Source organism: Antennarius striatus, chromosome 21 (genome assembly GCF_040054535.1).
Source record: "Antennarius striatus isolate MH-2024 chromosome 21, ASM4005453v1, whole genome shotgun sequence".
NCBI lineage: Eukaryota > Metazoa > Chordata > Actinopteri > Lophiiformes > Antennariidae > Antennarius > Antennarius striatus.
The window spans coordinates 7,203,431-7,225,000 of record NC_090796.1 but is presented as its reverse complement, the minus strand read 5'-3'; the positions used below and the strand labels follow the sequence as shown (position 1 = coordinate 7,225,000).

Below are 21,570 nucleotides of genomic sequence, written 5' to 3'. Positions count from 1 at the left end.
TAAACATAGTCCATGTTTTGTTCTCATTCATTGGTGATCTCGTCTCTGCCGTTTCACCTTTTCAGTTCTACAAGTTTACAGAAATGGAACAGAAGGTGTGTGTAGCTCTTTGCAGAGCAGTGGAACCTCATCATACCATTTTATTACTGAAGATCAGATATTTTGAACAAAAATACTGTATAAGCTGAATGAAGTAAGAGAGTATAAGTCTCAAAATACCGTGATGAATTGTGTGAAATATGACTTTTTCCTAGTTTTAATTTTTTTAATCCTGACCCGAGTCCTGCTCCTGAATACTTTGAATAAAGTTACACCCTGACAAGAAAACATGTCTGAGTTGAATCAAGGCTGAACATAACAGGTCTGGAAAATTGTTGTGAATTACGAGGCTGAAACAAGTGTCTTTTCAGCAAAGCATCATCATTTTCTACCCTCAAGCTTTCTACAGCTTGATGTAACTAGAGTAGAAAGTTTATTCAAACAGAAAATACATCTTTTTCTTGTATATAACACAAAAAAAGGCCCAACAACTCATTTGACATCAGTCATTTTTCATGTTTTGACAAACGTAAAGAAACTTTTTTTTTTTTAAATTAACAAATTTATTTTAAGGCTTTTACCTCATACAATGTATAAATTCTGACATGCTAAACTAAAGATAACTGTTTTCCAACTCTTTCTAAAGCTAAAAAACAAAAGCAAACCATACTCATTCTTGACTTTTTTCCAGAAGAATTTTCAAAATTAAAATGCAATTTTTCTAAAAACAAAGCAAAACAATAGTCTACAGGTAACCCTGATACAGGATTTTTATATATAAAAATAACTGATAGTACAGTTAAAAATAAAATTCACAGTATTCTGTATGATGCTAGCAGACACAAACGGTATTTCTTCATTAAAAGCAAACACAAATGGTCTATAGCCATGACAACAAATTAGATTTTTTTTTTAAGATACAAAGAAAAGAAGAATGTGAGAATAGAGAAAGAAGTGATGCAAAGAAAAGCAAATGCTTCTGTGAAAAAGATTAAAAATTACAGGAATCTTATAGAAACAAACAGAAAAAGCTGGGAAATGTCCTCAAGTCTGTCCAGGGTTAACATGGAGGTATAAATCAGCAAAGTCTTGTTCCCAGCACAGCACTCGTCTGCCTCCATCTGTAAAAACTCCCTCTATTGAGGGAGTTTAATCGAATTTAAAAAAAAAACCCCACTGCACCTCTTCAGGCATGGTGACACCTTCAACTCGCAGCAGACGTAACACCTTACAGTTTAACACTTAGCAACACATTTCCCTTTTGATTCATTCTGTTTTGAAGCAGGTGAATATCTGTTTGTGAATATTAAAAAGTTAAAAAGTCCTGAGTTCCACTGAGCAGCAGTTGAGATCTTCAAGCTCCAGGCTTTGTGTTGATAGAAGTATATATATTAATATTTTTCATCTTAAACCTTCAATGGGTGAACGTTCTTGACCACATTTAAGAGAATTACAGCAAATAAATCAATGCCTTGCTTTAAAAAAAACATTTTTGTCCAACAGCTAATACATTTAAATTATATACAATATATACAACGTATACACACAACACATATTTCCTGTGCCGAGCAGCCCGTCAAACAGCCATTGATGTCCTTTTTCTGTAGTTCAGTCTGTTCTGTTGAAATGGTGCTCATGCATCTGAAATGAAACAGAGGAGGTCTCCGTGTAATTCATTTGCAGAATAATGATCTAAAATTCACTTTCACTTCTCTCAGAGACAACCATGACAATCATTAAAGGGGCTCAAACTCACAGATGTTTGAGCCACTGGAGTATCCATGTGAGTTGCCATTCATTTGACCGTAACCGTTTCCTATGAAACAGGATCAGCACTTACAAATAGCAAACCCCAAGGCAGTGATAAATTAATCGTTCTACTGATGTTGGAGGCCTTTGAACCAGGAAGCTGTAGTACCTGCGTATCCATTGAGATGGTGGTGAGCTGACGTGTGGTTGGTGGGCAGCTGATGGTTGTATCTGCCGTTGCCGTCGTTTGTTCGCCGGTGTTTTTCTGGAGAACAATCACTGTCGTGCTGAATGTCCTTCACGTCATAGTAACGACGTTTCCGGCTCTCCCTCTCCCTCTCCTCGCTCCTTTTGTTTTTGTGGCTCCGATCTGCTTCTGGGCTTCGCTCCTCAGACTCGCTGTCCCTCTGCCTCCTTTTTTTCTTCTTTTTAGTTTCAGTGGTGCGATCTGACTCCAAGTCGGAGCTCCTAGAGGACAGAAAACACACCATGTTTTTTGCTTGATGCACAGAAACAGAGGTTATTAGGCTTCGTCTTCAGTTAAAAATAGATCCTGTAAGGAAAATAAGTCTGGTTACTTTCACTGTTCAGTGACATACATGAAAAAAAATTGCTTTTTCTTGTTTAAAGATTTATTTAAAAAGTTTCCCAGAGGCTTAGAAAAAAAAAAGATTTCCAGTTTTTTTTTGTTTTTCCATATTTTCCGCACCATATGGCATACCAATTACAAAGTGCGGTCTCAATAATGCGCCCTTTTTCTGTACTGAAGCCATACATAGGGCACACCGTGTTATTGGACGCATGCTAAAACAAAGTAACGGAAGCAAAACAGTGAGTTTGCTTGAACCTTATCCTACTGTGTATTTAAAAATACGCTCACATTATTTTTTTGTTAATCTTTTGTCACAAATCCATCAAAGTCCTCATCTTAAAAATTAGAGATTTAATTTAACCAATGTCAGAGGCTCCAATGTACGTCTTTAATTAATAAAATATTGTATCGTTTGGTCCAGTTTTAACATGTTTTTAATGTCAGGCTGTTAATGTAATGGTAAATTTTTACAGATTTTGGAACTCGGTGGACACGTAAGGCGCTTCAAGTTAAAAGGAGCAGCGTCAATTTTTGAGAAAATTTTAATTGCTAATGCTAATCACTTGGAGGAAAATAGTACTGGTACAAATGACATTTCTTCATCTTTATTTACCATAATAAATGGTAAAAAGATGAACTTGTGCAAATAAACAATAGTAAACAGTAGCTGGTGGCGGTCATCTGATTGTGATGGTTGTACAAGATGACAACTGGATAAAAATGTATTGAACATCATAAAGGCAGACATTACTCACCCACTGTCGTGATATCTGTCTTTGTCCTTTGACTTCTTTTTCTTCTTACTCTTTTTGTGTTTCTTTGAGCGATAGATGTCAGAGCTATCTTCCCTTTCCTTGCTCAGAGGACGTGACGTCCTCGTGTGATTCTGATCCTCCCCATCTGCTGCTTGTTCCAACGTGGAGGAACGAGCCTGAGTGAACTTTGAGAAGGTTTCTGAGACTGCGGCAGGTGAGGAATTCTCCTCCTTTGAGGAATAATAGTCTCTATCCCTGCCGTTGCACTTTTCCTTTATCATCCGGGATTCTCTACTATCCTCCTTCCACCTCCAGTGACTGTGCGACTCATCATGATAGTTATAACCATGTCCCCGCTGCTCACGCCCCCAGTCCTCTCTGGGCCGGGGATGGTGATAGTGGCGATAGTGGTGGGAGCTCCGGTCACGATCACGTTCCCTTGAGTGATGGAAGTTCCAGTCCCGGCGACGCTGGAACTCCCAATCCCTGGAGTAACGATTGTTGTGAGAGAAGCGGTCCCTGTGTGAGCGATGACAACGATGATCTCTGTAGTCCCGTCTGTAACGATGGCGGTCATAGTCACTCTCTCGCTCTGGGCTCCTGTCCCTGTTATGTCGCGCTCTGTCTCTGCTCGAGTCGGAGTACAATCTGTCTCTGGAGGATTGTCCTTCATTGCATCTAGAACTGGGCTTAACCTGGTGCTGCTCTTTAGCATCTGTACATCCTTCGGTTCCCTCTGACAGATGATTGGGTTGCTGTAGATCCGTTGACTCCTCCCCACCTGTGCTAATCTTCGGTGGCGCTGCAGAGGTCTCATTGGTGTTTTGTGAATGTTCAAGCGGAGTGGACAAAGCCACAATGATATCACCATTGCAGGAAGAAGAAGTAGAAGATTGTGTAGAAGTGACTGAATGGACCTTTGTCACAGGGGCTGAAGGAGAAGAGCTTACAGCGGAGGATGCCGTGTAATAAGGAAGGGGTATAGGTTCAGCTTTAGCCCTTGAGTCAGGAGCAGAGAGATGCTGGCTGTCCCTGGCAGCAGGATGGATGCTCTGAGAAGTAGCAGCCTGAGAGGTGGCAGAAGTGTGATCCTCTTTGCTGAAAAAAAGCAAAACATCAAAATCATTATTGCTTTATACAACACGTTTGTGGTGTGTAGCTTGAAAAAAATTATACAAATGGGAACCAAGTCCTTATCTTACTTTGTACGGTTAGGGTCACCATCCTGTCCATTAGTAACAGCTCCCACAGGGGATGAAGTACTGTGATTACTGCCAGAGATCTGAGGGGCGAAAAGAGGATCATTTAGTCACAAATCTAGTTTTCATTCAGTTATTATTACACAAAATAACAAAAACACCATGTTTTAAACTTACTTTATCGGGGTAGTTGTGTCCATTAACTTTGTGGTGTCCATAATGATGTCCGTTTTGACTGGATTTGGCAACACCATTGGTTGGTCCGTTTGATCTGTTCCCACTGTGGTGTGCTCCTGGTTCTCCTTCAGTGGCCTGAGGAGGTTTATCAGGCACCTCTCCTGCTCTGTTGTTTCCATTAACGTGAGACTTGGCTAGAGCACCTTTATCCAGAATGCCTCCATTTTCCTGATCCGATTCCTCTGAAGACTCTTGGCTGTAAGGCACCAAGAAAGACCCTCCATTCCCTCCATGGTGGTGACCACCATTGCTGCAAGACGTGCCGTTAACATGGTTGAGCTGACGTGGAACAAATCGAATGTCTGATTGGACATCTGAGGTAGAACGTGAGGAGGACGAAGAGCTGGACGAAGAGCCGTTGCTAGCAGAAGTCGACTGGTTGTAAGAAGAGGAGGAGGAAGTTGGACGGCTCTGTTTGCTTTGTCCAATGAAGAATGAGAGTTTCTGCCGTTTGTCTTGGTCCGGTATCATCGTGGGTCGGCTGATGGAGTGGGAGATGGATAAAGAAGCCAGCCCGTGGTTAGCTTTCCCCACAGCTGTGCTGCTGGTGCTGGGTTTGGAACTAGAAGAGTAGTCCCTTAGAGATCCATTCCCATTGACATGGAGAGCATTCTGATTCAAAAATGAAACGGACACAAGCATGAGTGTCTTTCTCAGGCACTGGATAGACATCTGAAACTGATAACATTAAAAATATACTGTATCCTTATCTGCAGTACCTTAGCCATGTGTGGCGGCAGCTGGGGACCAATGAAGCCAACGTTGTTGTGGTGGACGGTGGTGTTGATGCGTGGTATCACCACAGGTCGTGGAGATGACTGACCAGGAACGCCTGAATTATGGCTCATGTGACTGTAGTCGCCCGTTTTCTTCCCATCACTGGATCTAATGACACAAAAGGAAAGAAGGTTCGAGATGTAAATCATTTAAATGACGATGGCTCCTCTCTGAAGCAGTATTCATTCATTCATTCATCAGCCAATCACTATTTCGGTGTCAGCCTGGAATGTTGTTTATGTGATAAATAATTCCACCTCTTCATTATTAAATAAAACATACAATACTTGAAAATGATTTACTTACTTGACATAGAAAAGGACATAGGCCTGCTGGTTAAGGACGGACCTGATGTCACTGACAGACACAGACGAGTCGTTCATCTGATACCACTGCCCATTGCTAGCCTGAGGGACACAACAAAAACATTGGCAGGTAAACATATTTGTTCAGAAATCCAGTTTATTTTCTATCTTACATTCAAATTGTTATTTTCTCAGTTTCTGAGTTAGAGTCTCAGTCTGAAGAGAAGGAGTACTCGTAGAACAGGACGCTGAACTGTTGTACTCAGTAGCTCCGGTCAGAAATACAAACAAAGATGACTTGGTGTACCTACTAACAGCAGCGGTTTCTCTCCAAAACCAGTACCTTGATATAACAGAAGTAGTGTCCAGCGTGACAACTGAATCCAGAGTGAACCAGCACAGCATAAAGCCCGTAGACCTGGGGCTCCTCTTGAGACTGAGACATGAAGGGCCGCAGGTCCAGGTACTCTGGATACCTCACATCCTGAAGACCAGAGAGAAGTTGGTTATTCGTCAACTTACAGTAAAATATTTTCTTAAACTAACTATAATGCGAGAAATCTCTGTTTTTATGCAAGTCATTAATCTCAAGAGCTATTCCTTTGACAACAATTGCAATATCAATCTTGGTTTGTGATTGGTTTTCTCTCTGTAAAGCGCTTTGAAATGTCTTCAGATATGATTATATAAATAAAAGCTGATTGATTGATTGAAATATTGAGGCCTAAAGGAAGTACAAGGTCAAAAAAGGTACAATTTGGATATGTAACAAACTTATTATTAATACATTTAAAATTAACAGGCCAAAAACACCGTGCAGGAGCAGGGGATTGGATACCGGTGGAAGTTTTGTTATTAATCACGACTATGGCACATTGACAGAATGGCCGTGCAGAATCCAAAAAAGGACATCCAGGGTTTAAAGCAGTGATTTTCAAAATAAGGGAACGTGCACAGCGAAGCTTTTGTTTGCTTTATCATTGATGTACCAGAATACAGTGTAATTGCACATCTGCTACAGGAGGTGGTAGTGGTGTTTTCACAGCTACATGTAATTTATCATTAACTGTAATTAATAGTATGCAGGGAGGATTTACTCCTCTGTTATAATGTAGGTGTGTTTTTTTTAATTACATCAACACAGCTGCTTAATGTGCTCCAACATCAGAGTTCTCCGTCAAAACAACAGGACAGATATCTTGTCCTGTTTATTACACACAAAATATGTTTATGATGTTAGAGGATAGCAGCAGTTAACAGTCACTTATAAATTAAAATGTTCTGTTTGTTGAAGATCAACTGTTTTCGTGTCGTTGCTGCAACCTTAGAGAACTCATCATTAAGACAGAGATTCAACACTGCGGGTAATAGTAAGCACTGCAAAATGGAAATGTTCCTTCACAGCATGACATGATATTATTTTATATTTTCTGTTTAGTTTAATGGCTGTAAGGAAACAGCTTTAACTGTTGGGGCAGTTTGGAAAAAAATGCAGCTGCTTCTTCGCCTCACATTACTGTGAAAATGTACTTCTCTGTAATCGTTTAAATGACATACTCTAGTCAAAACATAAAGCCAGTAAAAGATTCAACCCAACGAGTGTTCTTGACATAATGTTCAGCACAAGTCATTGGTACCTTTGTGATTTTGCCTCCACTGAAGTTTGCAAAGCGCTTAAGAGAGAGGGTGAGCACATTGGCACTGCGGTGGATGGTAAATCTTTTTGAAGCTGTGACCATTTTTTTGCACCTAAAGAAAACAAATATTTCATTAGTCAGTAATCAAACAAATAAAGAAACAAGACTCTGGCACTTTGCTGTAATCTTCACTATTTATCTCTTATCTGCAAAAACTCACTTGCTGCATTTGTAGGCATTATCCCCTTCCAGCTGTTCTGGCTTGACAAACTGCTCCAGAGCCTTGGAGATACTAGGTGCCATCTGCACGGGCACAAAATCAGTTTTAGTCATGTTATAGTCATAAGATCCTTGCCAAAATTTATATTGGTCGCTTTGTGGCACATTTACACTGAAACAGAACCCAATGCTGATAACAACCTTTCATTTACCTTAATCTCCAGAGGAATATCAAGAAAAGGGTCGAATGTATCAGAAACAGCTTTGCAGTTTAAACACTTGACTGAAAAAGAAAAATCAGTTAATGCATTAGTGAGAACTAGAAAACAGTGACATGAAATTATATAAAAGTGAACAATCAACACTAATAAGTTACCTCTGGATCTTAAGTGGCCACCGAATACCTGATGGATGAATGTTGTTGCCTGCGTTTGTCTGTCTAATCTGTAGAAAAAATAAAAACGAGACGGTAAAACACACCAGTAGGAATAAAGACAAGGATTTGTTTCCCGACTGAACCAGCTTATTTGGAACTTTATGTTTGTATTGCTTTGTGTAGACTATACATATTCACAAGCCTTAAGACTGTCTGTGACCTACTTGGCAACATGTTCGTATGTACATTGCAGCAAGGAAAAAAGCTGCTTACACTGGACATCTTTTTCTTTCAAGCAACAATACTGGTCTGTCAAGTCAATAATCTTTACTGATACTTACTTGGTTCCAGGTAAGCAGGACTTTTGCATAGCATCCACTGTGTAACGCAGAAACTCATGAGCATCCTCCTGGCTTCCATAGCGGAAGTGCTTTCCAATCCCTGTGTTGGAGGGAAATCACACAAACAACAAAAGAGTAAGAAACACTCAAACTTGGTGGCCCAACACCTCTGCAAGATGGCCACTTTTTTGTGATCCCTATGTTAACTACATGCACAATACACATACAATTTGTAAGGCAGACTATGCATTACAGCACTTTAACTTAGAAAGATATTTTATAAGCAAAGAACACTGTTAGTTTTTTAGCTGTGCAGGCACTTACGTTTTAGCTCATTGAGTACACCAATGGGTTTAATGACATTCCCAGAGTTGGCAAAAACCTGAATGATGTGGTTTTGCATGGTACACATCATACAGAATCCTGGCTCGTGACCTGCAGCAGGAACAGGAGGACCAAACAAAAGGAGAAGAATTTAAATCGAGCAAGAAAGTAATGAGTAGATGATGCTGAATGGATCGAGAATGATGTGATCATTATTGCATGCACAATAACACGCACTCTGCTGCTGTGATGAACATCAAACTTTAAACTTACATGTTTTGGAGTGTTCCCGTGTCAGCATGTAGTTTGCAAATGGAGGTGTGTAAGTGAGACACTGTAGAGCTGAGTTGAGGAAGCAGGTGTTCCCCATGTTCTGCAGGCCTGCACCGATACGATGAACCTGACTCCACTTTAGGTTGAGCCTCTCAGGAAGAAAGAGGACCTTCTGGGGCAAGTCAATGCCGTCATCATTGCTTATCACTGGACACACAGAGCACACGTCATTATTACCAATACGAGAGTTAAACCAAGGATGCTGCTTTCTGCGAGGTTATAATGCCATGATAGTCTCAAACCATCATAACCCTGCATGTCACACGGTCTGTCACGGGTTCCCAAATACTCATATGCCCCCTGAGAGCACATCACCCCCTCTCAACTACCATTCAGGCTTACAGACATCTCATAATGGTTATTTATGTGCAATTCAGCTATCAACAAGTTAATAAACACATACATTATATATATATATATATATATATATATATATATATATATATATATATATATAAAACATTTAAATAGACAGAAAATCTAAAGAAATCCTACTTTTTTATTTGGTTTTCAGACATTCCTTAAGCTAATACTTTACTGCACAAGCGTACTAAAGTTACACAAGGATTTTGCAGCAGAGCACTTGCAAGGTGTTAAGTGGGCAAATTAAACTCCCTCACCCATGACAGATACGTGCTTTCAGGCTCTGATAGTTTTAATTTTGTTCCATTTTTTGTTGCTGTAGTTGGTATTCCTTGCAGGAGCTAAGAACCCACTAGTAAAATGTTGATAAGTGACTCAACATCCAAATACTGTGATTAGCAAAATTCTGGACGTTCTCCACACACATCAATGCAGAAATCAGGCAGCACTTTCTGATAAACATCAAATGTTCATTGCTGATTTTGGGGCATTTTAATGAAGATTTCTAACACAAACAGTAGGTGGCATCTCTATCATCTGTTTATTGCATAGGTCTCCAACCATGTAGCATTTGACACTGCCTGCAAGCCTGAGTTTGTCAGCATTAACTATGTCATGCAATGATGAGAACACTTCAGAGTCTACACAGACCAATGAGAGATCAAGTCTTTTCAACGTGGCCTCAGTTTTGTCCCTCACATTGAATACTGTCGCGAAGAAAATGGCATGCAATACAACTTAACTTTGCCTACACTCATCATCCATTATAATTCACTCTCAGTTTTCTAGATACATGATAAGACATTGCTGACAAAAAAGAACAAAGCATTAGTTACTACCTTGCTCATTGGGCCGGTCAATTGTGGAGGGTGTACTGTTGTAAACTACAGCTCCAGGTGTGGGGCCCACACAGCCTCCAGGAGCCTTCAGCCTGGGAGAATCACAGGTCATGGTGGGACCCACCGCCCAGCTACTGCAACAGCTGCTGTCCATCCTCACGTCTCCACTGGTGAAGGATGATTGCTTACATCCGACTGACTCGTGGTCAGACTTTTCTGAAGATCTGTCAACTATTGTCATTGTTCATAGCTGCATGATAGGAAAAAAAACACAAATGTATAATACCAATGAAAATGTAGATCAGCTCAAAGTTTGTAAGTTTCTTCTTTGTTGTTGCTTTACATGCTTGATTCCTAGATATATGGTTAAATCATGACAACCACATGCAGTTGAATCACATTTTTACATCACTTGCTCAGTGAAGAATCAAAGACATTGAGATTCCCTCTGTGAGATACCTTAAAACGCATGAGCAAATCCAACCGCTGTACAGTAATGGACTTTTACTGTAACTACAGAGGATAAATACCATAAGTTGGGAGAAAAATTTGCTCAAATAAATAAATTTTTAAAAAAGAATTCAATTTACGAGTTCTACTTACCAAATATTAAGTTAACACAGCACATTGAGTTTGTAGCTAGCTAAAAAAAAAAAGGCACTCGGGGAAATGTCCTGGTCGGAAACACGCACGTTAGCGACAGTTGTTCCCTCCCACCCGCTCAGGCAGGCTGGCTCACGCTGGCTAGCAGACGGCTGCTAGGCCTTTCACACGCAGCGTCGCTAAGCCCGCATAAAAACACCAATCAAACATCCGCTGGTCCCCATAAGACTGAGAGCACCGATGAAAACCCACCTTCCCCGTCGAAGACTACTTGGAAGTGTGTTGGGCGCGAGCGGCTGTAACCCATGGAGACGGCTAACGGAAGTGCTCCGGCGTTCGGCTGCAGTGGCTCGTGCGGCATTGCGGAGGCTAGCGCTCCTAGCTAGCTCGATACGAAGGATGCAGAACGACACGGCGGAGACTAAGATAACAATTAACTATTCGTTCCAGCTGACACCTTCTTGTTAAGCTTTTGAGAAATATTTAATTCACGAGGGAGGGCCCGTGTAGCGGGACATTTAGCTAGCTCCTCCGGAGGAGACTCGACCAGAGCGTTTGTGTGCTCACTCCGACATGACAGAGAACCGGTGTAAGGCTACTACTACAAACCTCAGCGGCCCAGGCCGTTAAAAACAGCACAGATACACAATTAAGACATCACTTCACCCGACAGGCAAGATCACACTCACCTGGAATTTCTTATATATACGTTAATAGCGATTGTAAATACATTCCTTATTTCCAGTGGGTGTCCGGCGGTGAACAATGACGTAGCTAATTGCCTCACGGGTACATCCGGGTACTTGCGATGAGACGAGGTTTCCTATTGGCTCATCTGACCGATTTGTATGAGAAACGTTTTGGGGAAGATCGTGTATCCCTCTGACCTTTGTGTTCAAGATGTTCGACTAACAGTGTGTACTATCGGACTCTACACTTGTGTAATAAACAATTCAATCATTAAATGTTTGTTTAGGAGTAGACCATCTGAATGATTTTTATCAATTACAATACCAGCTCTATTTTAAGGATTTAAAGTGTTTTAATTAATGGAAAGAAATTAGCCCCCTTCCAACAATAGTAGTAAGGCTAAATGGAATGCAAATATTTTTTTTAGTAAGCTGAAAACTGGATCTTTGTTTTTCCTCTGAATTTTATTAACACAATGTTAATCTGCAGTTAGGGCAAATTAAAAAGTTGTTGATAAGAGTAATGCTTTGAAAAATAAATTTCAATTTTGAGATGAGATCAGTGAACACATGCTACTTCCAAATCCCACAACACATGGCAGAATATGGGTTTATTGAACAGCGGTTTAAAGATAAATAAATCCACCCAATCATCCAGGTGTACAAGAGGCACTTTTTTGCTTACTTAAACACAAATACTCTCCCACTTGTTCCATGCAAACAAAACAAAGTGCGGCAGTAACAAACAAATTAAGTTTTGATAGTTCGTGAGCAGATGAGATTTTAAAGCTCAGGTTTTCTCTGACTCAGAAAACTGAACTTCTGAATGCCCGGGTTGACTGATCTGTCTTCTCAGCTGCATGATCTCTTCCTCCAGCTCTCCAACCCTTCTCTGCAAATCACAGATTACCTGAAGGAGAAAAAGTACTCTTAAAATTGACTGGAAAGTATTGTTAAGAATGTACTACAGATAAAATGTACCTATTTTGTCTGTAAAACAAAAAGAATCCAGTTCCAAATGAAAACAATTGCTCCCAGGTGATATGTCATACATTTTAGGTTCGATCCAAAATAATAATTACTAATAGCTGCAAATTTCATAATTTTAGAGCTAAAAGATATCCATAAAATACATACTTTGTCTTTACAACAGAAGAGTTCACTCTGTAGAAGCTCGCTGGCCGTGGGCCGAACACCTGGCTCTTTACTTGTCAGCTTCATGACGTACTTTGCCAGGACTGGCCATTTGTGGGAGAACGATTCTGGGATTTTCCCTTCCCTTAGGTCTCCAAGAGTCCGGACCCTTTCCATCTCTGTCCCAAAGGGATGGAACAGCTCGAGAGCCACCACCCCAATGCTGTACATGTCTGACTGGAAGAGCAGCAACAAGATAAACCAAGTTTGGTCTCACAAAACCCATGATAATGAAGAAAAATGACAAACCTTACATGAAAAAGACACATTACGTACAAAATTGGTCAAAAGTTAGCAAAACATTGATGCTTTTTGTGTTAACCTTTGAATTGTAGTGAGAGTCCTTCAGTTGTTCTGGCGCAGCATATACAAATGTGCCAACACCTGTGGTGTGCGAACAATCTGTAAAATAAGCCACAGAAGTGACTCTAAAGAAAAGAGCGCCATCTTCTGGTGGTTCTTTGAGGTACTGTGTCAAACAAGTGCAGATGTGCAGAAATACATTACCACTTGGAGAGGTAGTGCTTTTATGGGCATCCATTATTAAATCCCTACAGGCCAAACCAAAGTCCCCAATGCGAACATGGCAGTCACGACCATGGAGGAAAATGTTCCTTGGCTGCCAAGAACACAAAGTTATTGCAGACAGTTTAAAATTCCACAGTGTTAGGATGTGAAAAATGTACGCATTTGAGATAAAAGTTCTATACACTACACACAAAAATAATATATCCAACACTGTAGGACAACAATTCATTGGAGGTGCCCCTTATAGTCCAGTGCGTCTTATAGTGCAGGAAATACTGTACCTCTCATCCATCCATCCATCCATCCATCCAGTAGAGACAATCGCAATTGACATTTACAGCCACGAAGGGCGGGGTACACCCTGGATAAGACGCCAGCTCATCACATGGCCATACAAAAGACAAAATAACCATTCATGTGCAAACTCCCGCCTATGGACAATGTGATCTACCCAGGTCACCTAAGCTGTATGTTTTTGGAGGTGGAAAGAAGTCAGAGAACCCGGAATGAACCCAAGCAGACACGGGGTGAACATGCAAACTCCACACAGAAAGGACTCAGACCAGGAACCTTCTTGCTGTGAGGCAACAGCGCTACCCGTTGCTCCACCTTGCTGACCACCTCTGAAACATTCATGATGAAATCAATCTGACTGAAAACATCACACAGATATTACAAATACTCCATATTCATCTTGATTCTCCTCTATCAGAGTACCAAAATTAGCAAAAATGCCTCGGAGAAATCTACACTTGCTTCCTCAAACCAGAATAACCGCTTTCAACCACGACACTCCTTCAGTAAAACTAAACACAGGCAACAGTGAGAGGCAGTGAACAGCCATGGCGGAGGAGAGCGAGGGACGCCAGGAGAGGAGTTGCAACATTACCAAGAGTCACAACAATGAATTCTGTACTGCAATTATGGATGAAGATTTGGGAGCTATACAAGACCTGTCAAAAATGTACGTCAGCAGATGTCGCATCGAGATAAAAAAAGGGGAACTCGGTCAAGATCTGACGGTAAGAACGACTAGGTGTAAAATATATGGACTGCAGGTTAAGATTGATATGAAACTTGTCACATGGATAGAAAAGGGGCATCTGTACAAAAAACATGACAATAACAACAAGATCAGTAATTACTGATAGATATTATGCCAATGATCTAACGTAATTCAACTGCTGAAAATAAGTCGAAAGAAATTGCAGAGCATTTGTGTTTTACACCCTTCCAGTTTGTCATGTCTTGTCATGTCTTGCCTCAGGGCTTTGCTATGCCTCCCCTTCATCTGGCTGCTTCTTACAGAAGGTTTAAGAGTATGCAGAGCCTGCTGTCAGCCGGAGCAGATCCTGAAATAAGGTCCTGACAAACAGACACTGGAAAAAATACAGATAGACACACCAATGCCAAACATTCCTCATATCAATGATATACAAGTTTAGACAAGCTGCTGATGCAAAAAAAAACCCCAACAAACAAATGAGTTGTTGAACTTAGTTCATGACAGTTGAGCTTGGCACAGTTACTTCCGGAAAGACGGAAGTCTGTGAACAGCAAAGTTTCGATTTTAATGATTGCGAAACTTCCTGTTACAAATACGAAGTGGCACAAGCCAGTGCCTATCTGCACTCGACTCAATGAGCGTCCCTCCATCACAGGGACCGGCTTGGTCAAACCACTCTGCACTTGTTGATAACCTGCTGGCCAATCCCCTTGACTACAAAACCAGGATCTACAGCCAGGACAGCTGCGCTCACACAGGCAGAGGACTGTCTACGGCTTCTCTGTGAGCATGGCGCTGACGTCAATGCAGAGGTGAAAAAGATTTTCAACATTTAGTTGAGCAAAAAGAAAGTCATTGGTTATAGGTCATTTGTAAAATATTTTTTAAATTCCTCTTAATGTTTTGCCTCAGGCGGTAATGTGTTGTGGTTTCTCTCCAGGTGGAAGGGGAGAGCCACCAGACAGCTCTCCACCTATCGGTGCGCCACGCGGCTCTGTCTGCCATTCATATCCTGACCAGCTATGGCGCTGATGTTAATGCTGTCAACAGCAGCGGGATGACGCCCCTGCATATGGCCGCTGGGATCCTCCATAAAGACATGATAGCCAGCTTGATCATGGAGGGAGCACATATCAACGTGGTTTGTGTTGTTCTTGTCTTTTTTCTTGCTTAAACTAAAATATAATATGCAGACTACCCTTTCACACGCTATTTTGGCACGGAGAAGTAGGGAAACCAACCTGTAAATCTCCTCATGTAATGAGTACATTCCACGACTTACAAACACACCTGAACAGAGCTAGTGTCTGTGCTTTTTCCCCCCACAGCAGATTTGCTACTTAAGAAAACACTCCACAATAACATTTTCAGCCCAAAAAAAGTGTGCTCCTCTCCTACAGAAGAAAACAGATTTACATTTATACCATATAATACCACACAAATCACCATACGGTAAGCTCTGAAATATTTTAGTAATGGAGGTTTATTACACGGTTCAATGAGTTTGATTTGTGTTTAATGGTTGATATCTTGCAACAAAGTATGAATAAGAAATGTAGCGTCACAATATTTTTGCTGCAACTTCCTCATTACTGTTCTGGCAAACTCTGTGTCTGTGTCTCCACTGCTAAAGGAGGACTTGCTTTTAGAAATTCCACATTCACCTCAACACACAATGTCACCCCCTTACACAGGAACACCTAACTTTAAAAAAAAAAAAAAGGAATAATCTTCACCAATTCGCAAATTGGTGGAGAAATCCATGTGACATCCAGCTGTTTGGTTGTGCTCTTACTTTAGTTTCATAATTCTTAATCCTGCTGAAATATGTGAATTCAGTTCTACATCTGTCATGAATTAAATTAAACTAACTCCTCGACTGTTTTCAAGGGTGTGAAGCAGTCTGGGAACAGTCCTCTGCACATGGCTGTTGTGGCGCTGGCTATGAAGAACACGAAATCCCTGGCAGATGGGAACGGCTGCATCTGTGAGTTGCTTGAGCACGGAGCCGAGGTCGATGCCATGAACAAATCTGGGATGACGCCTTTACACGAGGCGTGCAGCATGGGCAGCATGGAGATGGTGGACCTGCTGCTCAGCTATGGAGCCAATATCAATAAGCGGAACAAAGCAGGGGAGAGCTGTCTCTTCCTGTTCCTGAACCACAGGCAAAATATAAGGAATGGTTCGCTACTGTTGAAACTGTTCAGTTTGACCTACCCAGTCACAGTCTATAATAACAAAGGACACCTACCCTCAACCTTGACGTTGCCATGTTTCTTTAAACAGAGAGACCAGTTATTAAAACTCATTACGCAACCAAGGAGGCTACAGGACATTTGTAAGATTGCCATTTATCTAAAGCATACCCCAGGGAAGAGAGCAGAGTTGAGAAAGACCTTACCTGAGAAGGTATATAACTTTGTATTTCACTATTGGGAGAACATACATATTTCTTTTTGACAGACTATAAACAGGCTCATTTAATGAAATTGCTCTGATTTAAGACTTTTTGTGCAAATGCTAACTGCATGTGATCTGATCAAACTAAATAGAAGCACCTTACCTTCAGGTCTCTGTGCATAACTCCCCTGGAGTGAATGTAGACCACCCCTTCAACTATCTTTCTCAGCAGGCTGAGTGTTAGTTCAGCATCAACACATCCATAAGGACCTGAAAATACAAATATACTGATTTTTAATATCTTTCAGTATGTTTCAGACCAGATGTGAAAAACTTGGGTCAGAATAAAATAATTCTGTAATTTTCTAATATGTCATAATGAGATGGATGTTTATTATTTACATGCTGAGGCTGGTTCTTCTTTGGGTTTGAGGTTCCTCTCAGAGATCCAGTCCTTCAGTGATCGCTCACACAGCTGCATCTGAATGTAGAGCATCAGGTGGAACTGCACCTACAGAAACAGTCCAATCGTGAGGAAGAAAACATTTTCTCAATCTATTTCCATGTAGTTGAAATAGTTTTGTTGATAAGACTGTCTTTGAGCACCTATGGTACCTCTTTTGAAGGCTTTGGTGTGCAGATGTCAGGCAACTGTGGACCTTTCTTGTTGACGTGGGAGTTGTTGTTCAGCTCGATGCTGCTTCTGCTTGACTGATCATCTAACGGCGCTGAACTGTCCCAGCCCGTGGCGGGACATTTGGAACTCTTCATGGGTTCCTGCCGTCCAAGGAACACACAAGGGACATAGTTCTTGGGGATGCAGCGCATCGTCTTAGGGCACACCACCTGACCTTTCTCCTGGGTTGGAACTAAAGCCTGTATGCCCAAGGTTTCTCTTAAGGGTCCATTGGTACTTGGGGCAGCATCTGTTGGCGCTTCACTGCGGCTTTGAAAAATCACAGAGGAGCTACTGCTGTTGCTGTCACAGCTCTCATCAGAACTGTGAATGAAAAGGTCCTAATATGTTAAATAATTACTATAACTGCATCTAAATTTCAACACCGTTAAGAATATTATTATTTTTTGAGTTTGCCACAACACACTGACAAAGATGAACATGATTTTAATTCAGTTTTTTTTTTCACAGTATAAAACATTTCGAAGACAAATCTAACAAAAAGAGATTTTGTTGTAAAATTTGTCTATTTACTTGAATCAAAGATTTATTGCTTTGTTTGAATGACTATGAATTAAAATTTGTATTACAATGAGTAATAATAATTAATAAGATCAGTTACCATTGGATCTTACCTGTCTTGTGGTCCAGGTGATTCCAGTGCAGGAAGGAGAGACTCACGATCTATAAAAATAAGTGTTTGCACATCAGGATTGTCTTAGATAAAAACCACAGGTTTCATTTTTCACAGAACTCCTTGAAGAATGAATTCAGTCATGAAGTTGTTACAGGACAGCAGCAAAGTACTCACTTGCTGCAGGCTGAACATGTTCCATCCATGCAGTGTGATAGCCAACAACATTTACGTGCTGAAGGCTGGACAACATTTTGACTTCCCTGAGGACCTGAGGAGAAAAAAAAAAGACTGTAAAACATTTCACAAACCCTGTATTTGGGAGAAAAAGAACATCGATGATCTACCTTCATGCAGTCGTCTTTTGAGACTTTTTTGATGAGAATTTTCTTGACAGCATAAAACTGTCCATCAAGTTTGTTCACAACCTGAAAGGCAATGTCAGAGATGAACATGGTGTCGATCAATTTATTGTTTCCATCAGAGGAATTCAAATAAATAGAGTAGAGCAGAGTAACATACCTTAAAAACATTTCCATATGATCCTTTTCCAAGTCTACTTATTTCTTCAAATTCACTAATGTACCGGGAAGTCTGTGCTTGAAATAGTCCCTCCTTTGGTCTGGAAGAAAATTAAAAACAAACAAAATACCAATTTGACTTTCTTCTCCTCCCCCGGAATATAGTTAGCGACCCTGATAATCTGTTCCTTTATGTGTGAGCAGCAACAACTGTAATAATATTTGAAACTCAGCATTAAAAACTGATCAAAATACAACCTACCTTATGGCAGGGATATTTGTGCTGAGTTTTTGCCCCTGCAAAATGAAAAGAAGTCTTTGATTAATATTCATATCCAAACTTTGTACCTCATGGATCACCATTTCTTTATTTTTCTCTTGTATTTGCTCACAAACATAAGAGCATAAAAGATAAAAAAAATCTCATCCAGTTTGTTCTTACTCACATGTTTATACTGATAATTCCGGGTAATTTATAATTACTTATAAATACCCCAACAGATCCAAATAAAGACAGTGGACTATAACATGTGTGCAAACCAGCTGACATTTGAGAGAACAGAGGCAGAACAGAACGGTAACCTACCGCAGATAGGAGGCCACATGATGTCAATTCAAAATGTTAATTTTCAAATAAAATTCAACTAATTTGACTACTTATTTGTTCTTAAACCTATCGCTATTTTGATAAATAAAACATAAAAAATATTAGCTACTTTATTCAGCTCAGGCGGACACTCGATCTCTTTAAATGTGCACCTGAAAAATCAAAGTCACAAAAAAAACCACACACAAAATGCAAGCTGGCTTTTGTACAGCTTGAATCTTGTATTCAGGATGCTCTGAAAAATAGATCTTCCCTAAGAAGATCACAAGTACTGATGAACGTAATCCAGGTTTTTAAAATGTTTGGGTCCACAATAAACAATTAACAATCTGAGTGTGTCTGTGATACATGAATAAACCTGCAATCCAAACATAAAATATGGAAGCATGTCTCTACAGAGACATGGTGGAGATACTGGTGATGTATCTATCTAGTTACCTGTGGATACACTGAGGAGCTGGCAGCACGTAGCAGCTCAGTGAAGGCCTGGTTGTGTTGGAATCTGACGGTACTGAACTCATCGCTTACGGCCAAAGGGGAGAGGAGATTCATGGCAGCTAACTGCTGGCCAATGACTACCAGAGGGACAGCAAAATAGTGGACAAGGTGGTATTAGCAACAAATAACAACCTGACACCATCTGATGTAGTGTCAGAATATGAGCCACACAGCTGCAGTTTTTAAAATAGATGTCAGTTCCAATACAACACCTCAGCAATTACCTTTGAACAGCATGCGTGAGCGTGCTGGGTTGCTTTCATATACAAAGCACAGGTGCTCCAGCAGCGACCCCAGGAGGAGGTGGTTGGGGATGGCTGAGGCAAACTCCTGGATGGACAAGTAGCTTCTGCCATTCATCAACACCTGACAGTTATCATCTGTGTCCGAAGCTGGAGCAGAATAATAAAAAAGCAAAATGTAAAACAGGCCAGCAAGTGGATTCAAATCAGTTTAAATAACCCTAAAATCCTCAAAATAGAAGACACACACTTCTGAATGTATCTGACTCTTTTTAAATTGACTCAAGCCTTACCTTCTTCAATTACTTTAGCTATCATTTCAACAATGTTTTTGTCTCCTAGGTCCATTCTCTTGGTATAAAACCACTCTAGATCCAATGTGAAGCACACACAGCCTTACTAATGATCATTCTCTTCGCATTAGGGGCTGAAATTGAGCTTCTCTTACATCTGTTTATACATGATGGGCGTGTATAGCACTCATTCTTATCTGTCTGTTCCAGCAGACTCCAGTCTCCTCCACCTAACTGCATTCTTGAAACACATGACCAGGCTGACAAACTTGGTCACTGTGCCGAATGGGAATGGAGATTGGTTTCATAACAAGCCCTTTCTCTAACTGACTTGTTCAGAAATAGAAACTCATTGCTGAACGATGATTTTTCAGCACTTGGGGCAATAGTAGCTCAGTCTACAAGGTGTTGGGGGACGGAGGGTGAACAGTTCAAGGCCCATGTGAACCAAAAAGATCCGAGTGTGAACTAGCAGTTAAGAAGTGCCAGTTCACCAAATGAGCACCACCAAAGTGCCCTGGAGCAAGGCACCGTCCTCTTTACAAGTAGCTCATTGGGGCGCACAATAAAGGAGCTGCCCCCAAGGGGATTAATTATTATTTCTTGTATTTCTGTTCAGCCATGCTAAACTTTAGGGTTAATGATCAGGGTTTAGCTGCACAAAAAGATTCAGAAAGAAAAAGTACAATATCTATAATCTGTTTTCATATAATGACCTCATTCTAGTGTTAGAATTTGCTCACCAACAATAACATGCATCAGATGTGGATTGTGACTGACTGGTTGTCTGTGTTGTTGTGCGATAAGCTGGTGACTGGTACAGAGTGTACCCCGCCTCCTGCCCAAAGTCAACCAGGATGGGCTGAGTTTACCCCCCGACGGTGGACCTCTACAACCTATAAATACTCACCCTCATGTTCATTACATCAGTCGGTTACTGGAGGGGCTCCATTACGGAGGGGTTGAGAGCAGTTCAGGGCCACGACAGCATTAGATGTTACCCATAGCAACACACTCTTAAACTATTTAGGATCAGGTTTCATTGATGTCTTACTGTATGAAATCCTAAAATCCACCAAAAGCAAACTCCATGTCAGCAACCACTAACACCAATGTCAGGGAGACGAACCAACAACCGTCCATAAAACAACTACTTACTGTCAAACTGGATGTCCTCGTCCTCTTCGCTCGAAAAGCTGATCAGACTAACTTCTCGTCTCCTGGGGGATCTGATGTTTTGATGGAACACATGGTGGCCGCTAGCGCTGCTAGAACGTTCCGAGGTTAGCTGTACTCTGTTAGACGCTGAACTGTACATTATTACTTCAAAAAAAAAAACGAAGATGGAATTATTTTTTGAAATGCTGTCAGATTTTTTACGATCAAGAAAAAATCTCTCCAAGCCTCCCAAATGTTCACATTGTTTCCATATCCCAACCGAGTCCCACTTCTCAGGGTGGTCGGTGAAGTCACCGGGCAGCCATGATTCCGCTGTTGCAATAAGGAGTTAGGGACCTTCTGAAAATGTGCGTGCTTAGCAATAACGAAAATAAAGGTATATTAAAGAAAAGAAACGTTCTACCAAGTAGCA

The 21,570-nt window shown here is 40.8% G+C and overlaps 4 protein-coding genes and 1 long non-coding RNA gene across 15 annotated transcripts in view; 3 read left to right on the top strand and 2 right to left on the bottom strand.

Moving 5' to 3' along the window:
• Positions 1 to 331, top strand: part of LOC137588182 (cytohesin-3-like) — a 28,736-nt gene extending 28,405 nt beyond the window's left edge. The window contains exon 13 of the mRNA XM_068305091.1: positions 1 to 331. This exon is cut by the window's left edge and continues 1,139 nt beyond it. The gene's annotated coding sequence lies outside the window, so the exon portion shown is untranslated.
• Positions 332 to 431: 100 nt separating this feature from the next.
• Positions 432 to 11,817, bottom strand: usp42 (ubiquitin specific peptidase 42). Of its 5 annotated transcripts, XM_068305080.1 has the most exons (18): positions 10,689 to 11,817; positions 10,086 to 10,335; positions 8,824 to 9,030; positions 8,551 to 8,661; positions 8,227 to 8,326; positions 7,886 to 7,953; positions 7,722 to 7,792; positions 7,511 to 7,593; positions 7,291 to 7,402; positions 5,997 to 6,137; positions 5,655 to 5,755; positions 5,291 to 5,456; positions 4,512 to 5,183; positions 4,338 to 4,417; positions 3,136 to 4,233; positions 1,958 to 2,256; positions 1,796 to 1,855; positions 432 to 1,680 (listed from the first exon to the last, which is right to left on the bottom strand). In XM_068305080.1, exons 2-18 carry the CDS (start codon positions 10,324 to 10,326, stop codon positions 1,673 to 1,675), a joined length of 3,618 nt encoding a protein of 1,205 aa, XP_068161181.1. In that variant the 5' UTR covers positions 10,327 to 10,335; positions 10,689 to 11,817; the 3' UTR covers positions 432 to 1,672. The 5 variants fall into 5 exon arrangements, with proteins under 5 accessions (XP_068161181.1, XP_068161182.1, XP_068161179.1 ...); XM_068305081.1 differs by lacking the exon at positions 1,796 to 1,855; XM_068305078.1 differs by lacking the exon at positions 432 to 1,680 and having other exon boundaries at positions 1,687 to 1,855.
• LOC137588184 (uncharacterized) lies at positions 3,210 to 7,279 on the top strand. Its single transcript, XR_011034028.1, has 4 exons — positions 3,210 to 3,349; positions 5,288 to 5,479; positions 5,664 to 5,783; positions 5,994 to 7,279. It is a non-coding gene; the product is annotated as an uncharacterized lncRNA (long non-coding RNA).
• Positions 11,818 to 11,973: 156 nt separating the features above from the next.
• On the bottom strand, positions 11,974 to 21,465 carry eif2ak1 (eukaryotic translation initiation factor 2-alpha kinase 1). Of its 7 annotated transcripts, none has more exons than XM_068305084.1 (15): positions 21,138 to 21,465; positions 19,669 to 19,836; positions 19,385 to 19,521; positions 18,602 to 18,636; positions 18,341 to 18,440; positions 18,166 to 18,246; positions 17,996 to 18,089; positions 17,820 to 17,868; positions 17,124 to 17,508; positions 16,911 to 17,019; positions 16,672 to 16,778; positions 13,079 to 13,190; positions 12,894 to 12,973; positions 12,515 to 12,748; positions 11,974 to 12,287 (listed from the first exon to the last, which is right to left on the bottom strand). In XM_068305084.1, the coding sequence occupies exons 1-15, from the start codon at positions 21,295 to 21,297 to the stop codon at positions 12,168 to 12,170; spliced, it is 1,971 nt and encodes a 656-aa protein (XP_068161185.1). In that variant the 5' UTR covers positions 21,298 to 21,465; the 3' UTR covers positions 11,974 to 12,167. The 7 variants fall into 7 exon arrangements, with proteins under 7 accessions (XP_068161185.1, XP_068161189.1, XP_068161184.1 ...); XM_068305088.1 differs by lacking the exon at positions 21,138 to 21,465 and adding an exon at positions 19,980 to 20,124; XM_068305083.1 differs by having other exon boundaries at positions 12,894 to 13,190.
• On the top strand, positions 13,049 to 15,293 carry LOC137588183 (ankyrin repeat domain-containing protein 61-like). Its single transcript, XM_068305092.1, has 4 exons — positions 13,049 to 14,121; positions 14,367 to 14,461; positions 14,761 to 14,917; positions 15,046 to 15,293. Exons 1-4 carry the CDS (start codon positions 13,942 to 13,944, stop codon positions 15,277 to 15,279), a joined length of 666 nt encoding a protein of 221 aa, XP_068161193.1. The 5' UTR covers positions 13,049 to 13,941; the 3' UTR covers positions 15,280 to 15,293.
• Positions 21,466 to 21,570: the final 105 nt, after the last annotated feature.

What these genes read in the sequence shown, in the direction of transcription:
- usp42 (XM_068305078.1), bottom strand. Translation starts at nt 10,326, where the DNA reads ATGACAATAGTTGACAGATCTTCAGAAAAGTCTGACCACGAGTCAGTC. An exon ending in TGTACTCAATGAGCTAAAAC is followed by an intron (nt 8,327 to 8,550) that starts GTAAGTGCCTGC and finishes CCTCCAACACAG; the next exon opens with GGATTGGAAAGCACTTCCGC. An exon ending in ACTACTTCTGTTATATCAAG is followed by an intron (nt 5,756 to 5,996) that starts GTACTGGTTTTG and finishes TGTGTCCCTCAG; the next exon opens with GCTAGCAATGGGCAGTGGTA.
- LOC137588183 (XM_068305092.1), top strand. Translation starts at nt 13,942, where the DNA reads ATGGCGGAGGAGAGCGAGGGACGCCAGGAGAGGAGTTGCAACATTACC. An exon ending in AACTCGGTCAAGATCTGACG is followed by an intron (nt 14,122 to 14,366) that starts GTAAGAACGACT and finishes GTCTTGCCTCAG; the next exon opens with GGCTTTGCTATGCCTCCCCT. An exon ending in GGAGCAGATCCTGAAATAAG is followed by an intron (nt 14,462 to 14,760) that starts GTCCTGACAAAC and finishes CCTCCATCACAG; the next exon opens with GGACCGGCTTGGTCAAACCA.
- eif2ak1 (XM_068305083.1), bottom strand. Translation starts at nt 21,297, where the DNA reads ATGTACAGTTCAGCGTCTAACAGAGTACAGCTAACCTCGGAACGTTCT. An exon ending in ACAAATATCCCTGCCATAAG is followed by an intron (nt 18,441 to 18,601) that starts GTAGGTTGTATT and finishes ATTTTCTTCCAG; the next exon opens with ACCAAAGGAGGGACTATTTC. An exon ending in ACATGTTCAGCCTGCAGCAA is followed by an intron (nt 17,869 to 17,995) that starts GTGAGTACTTTG and finishes TTATTTTTATAG; the next exon opens with ATCGTGAGTCTCTCCTTCCT.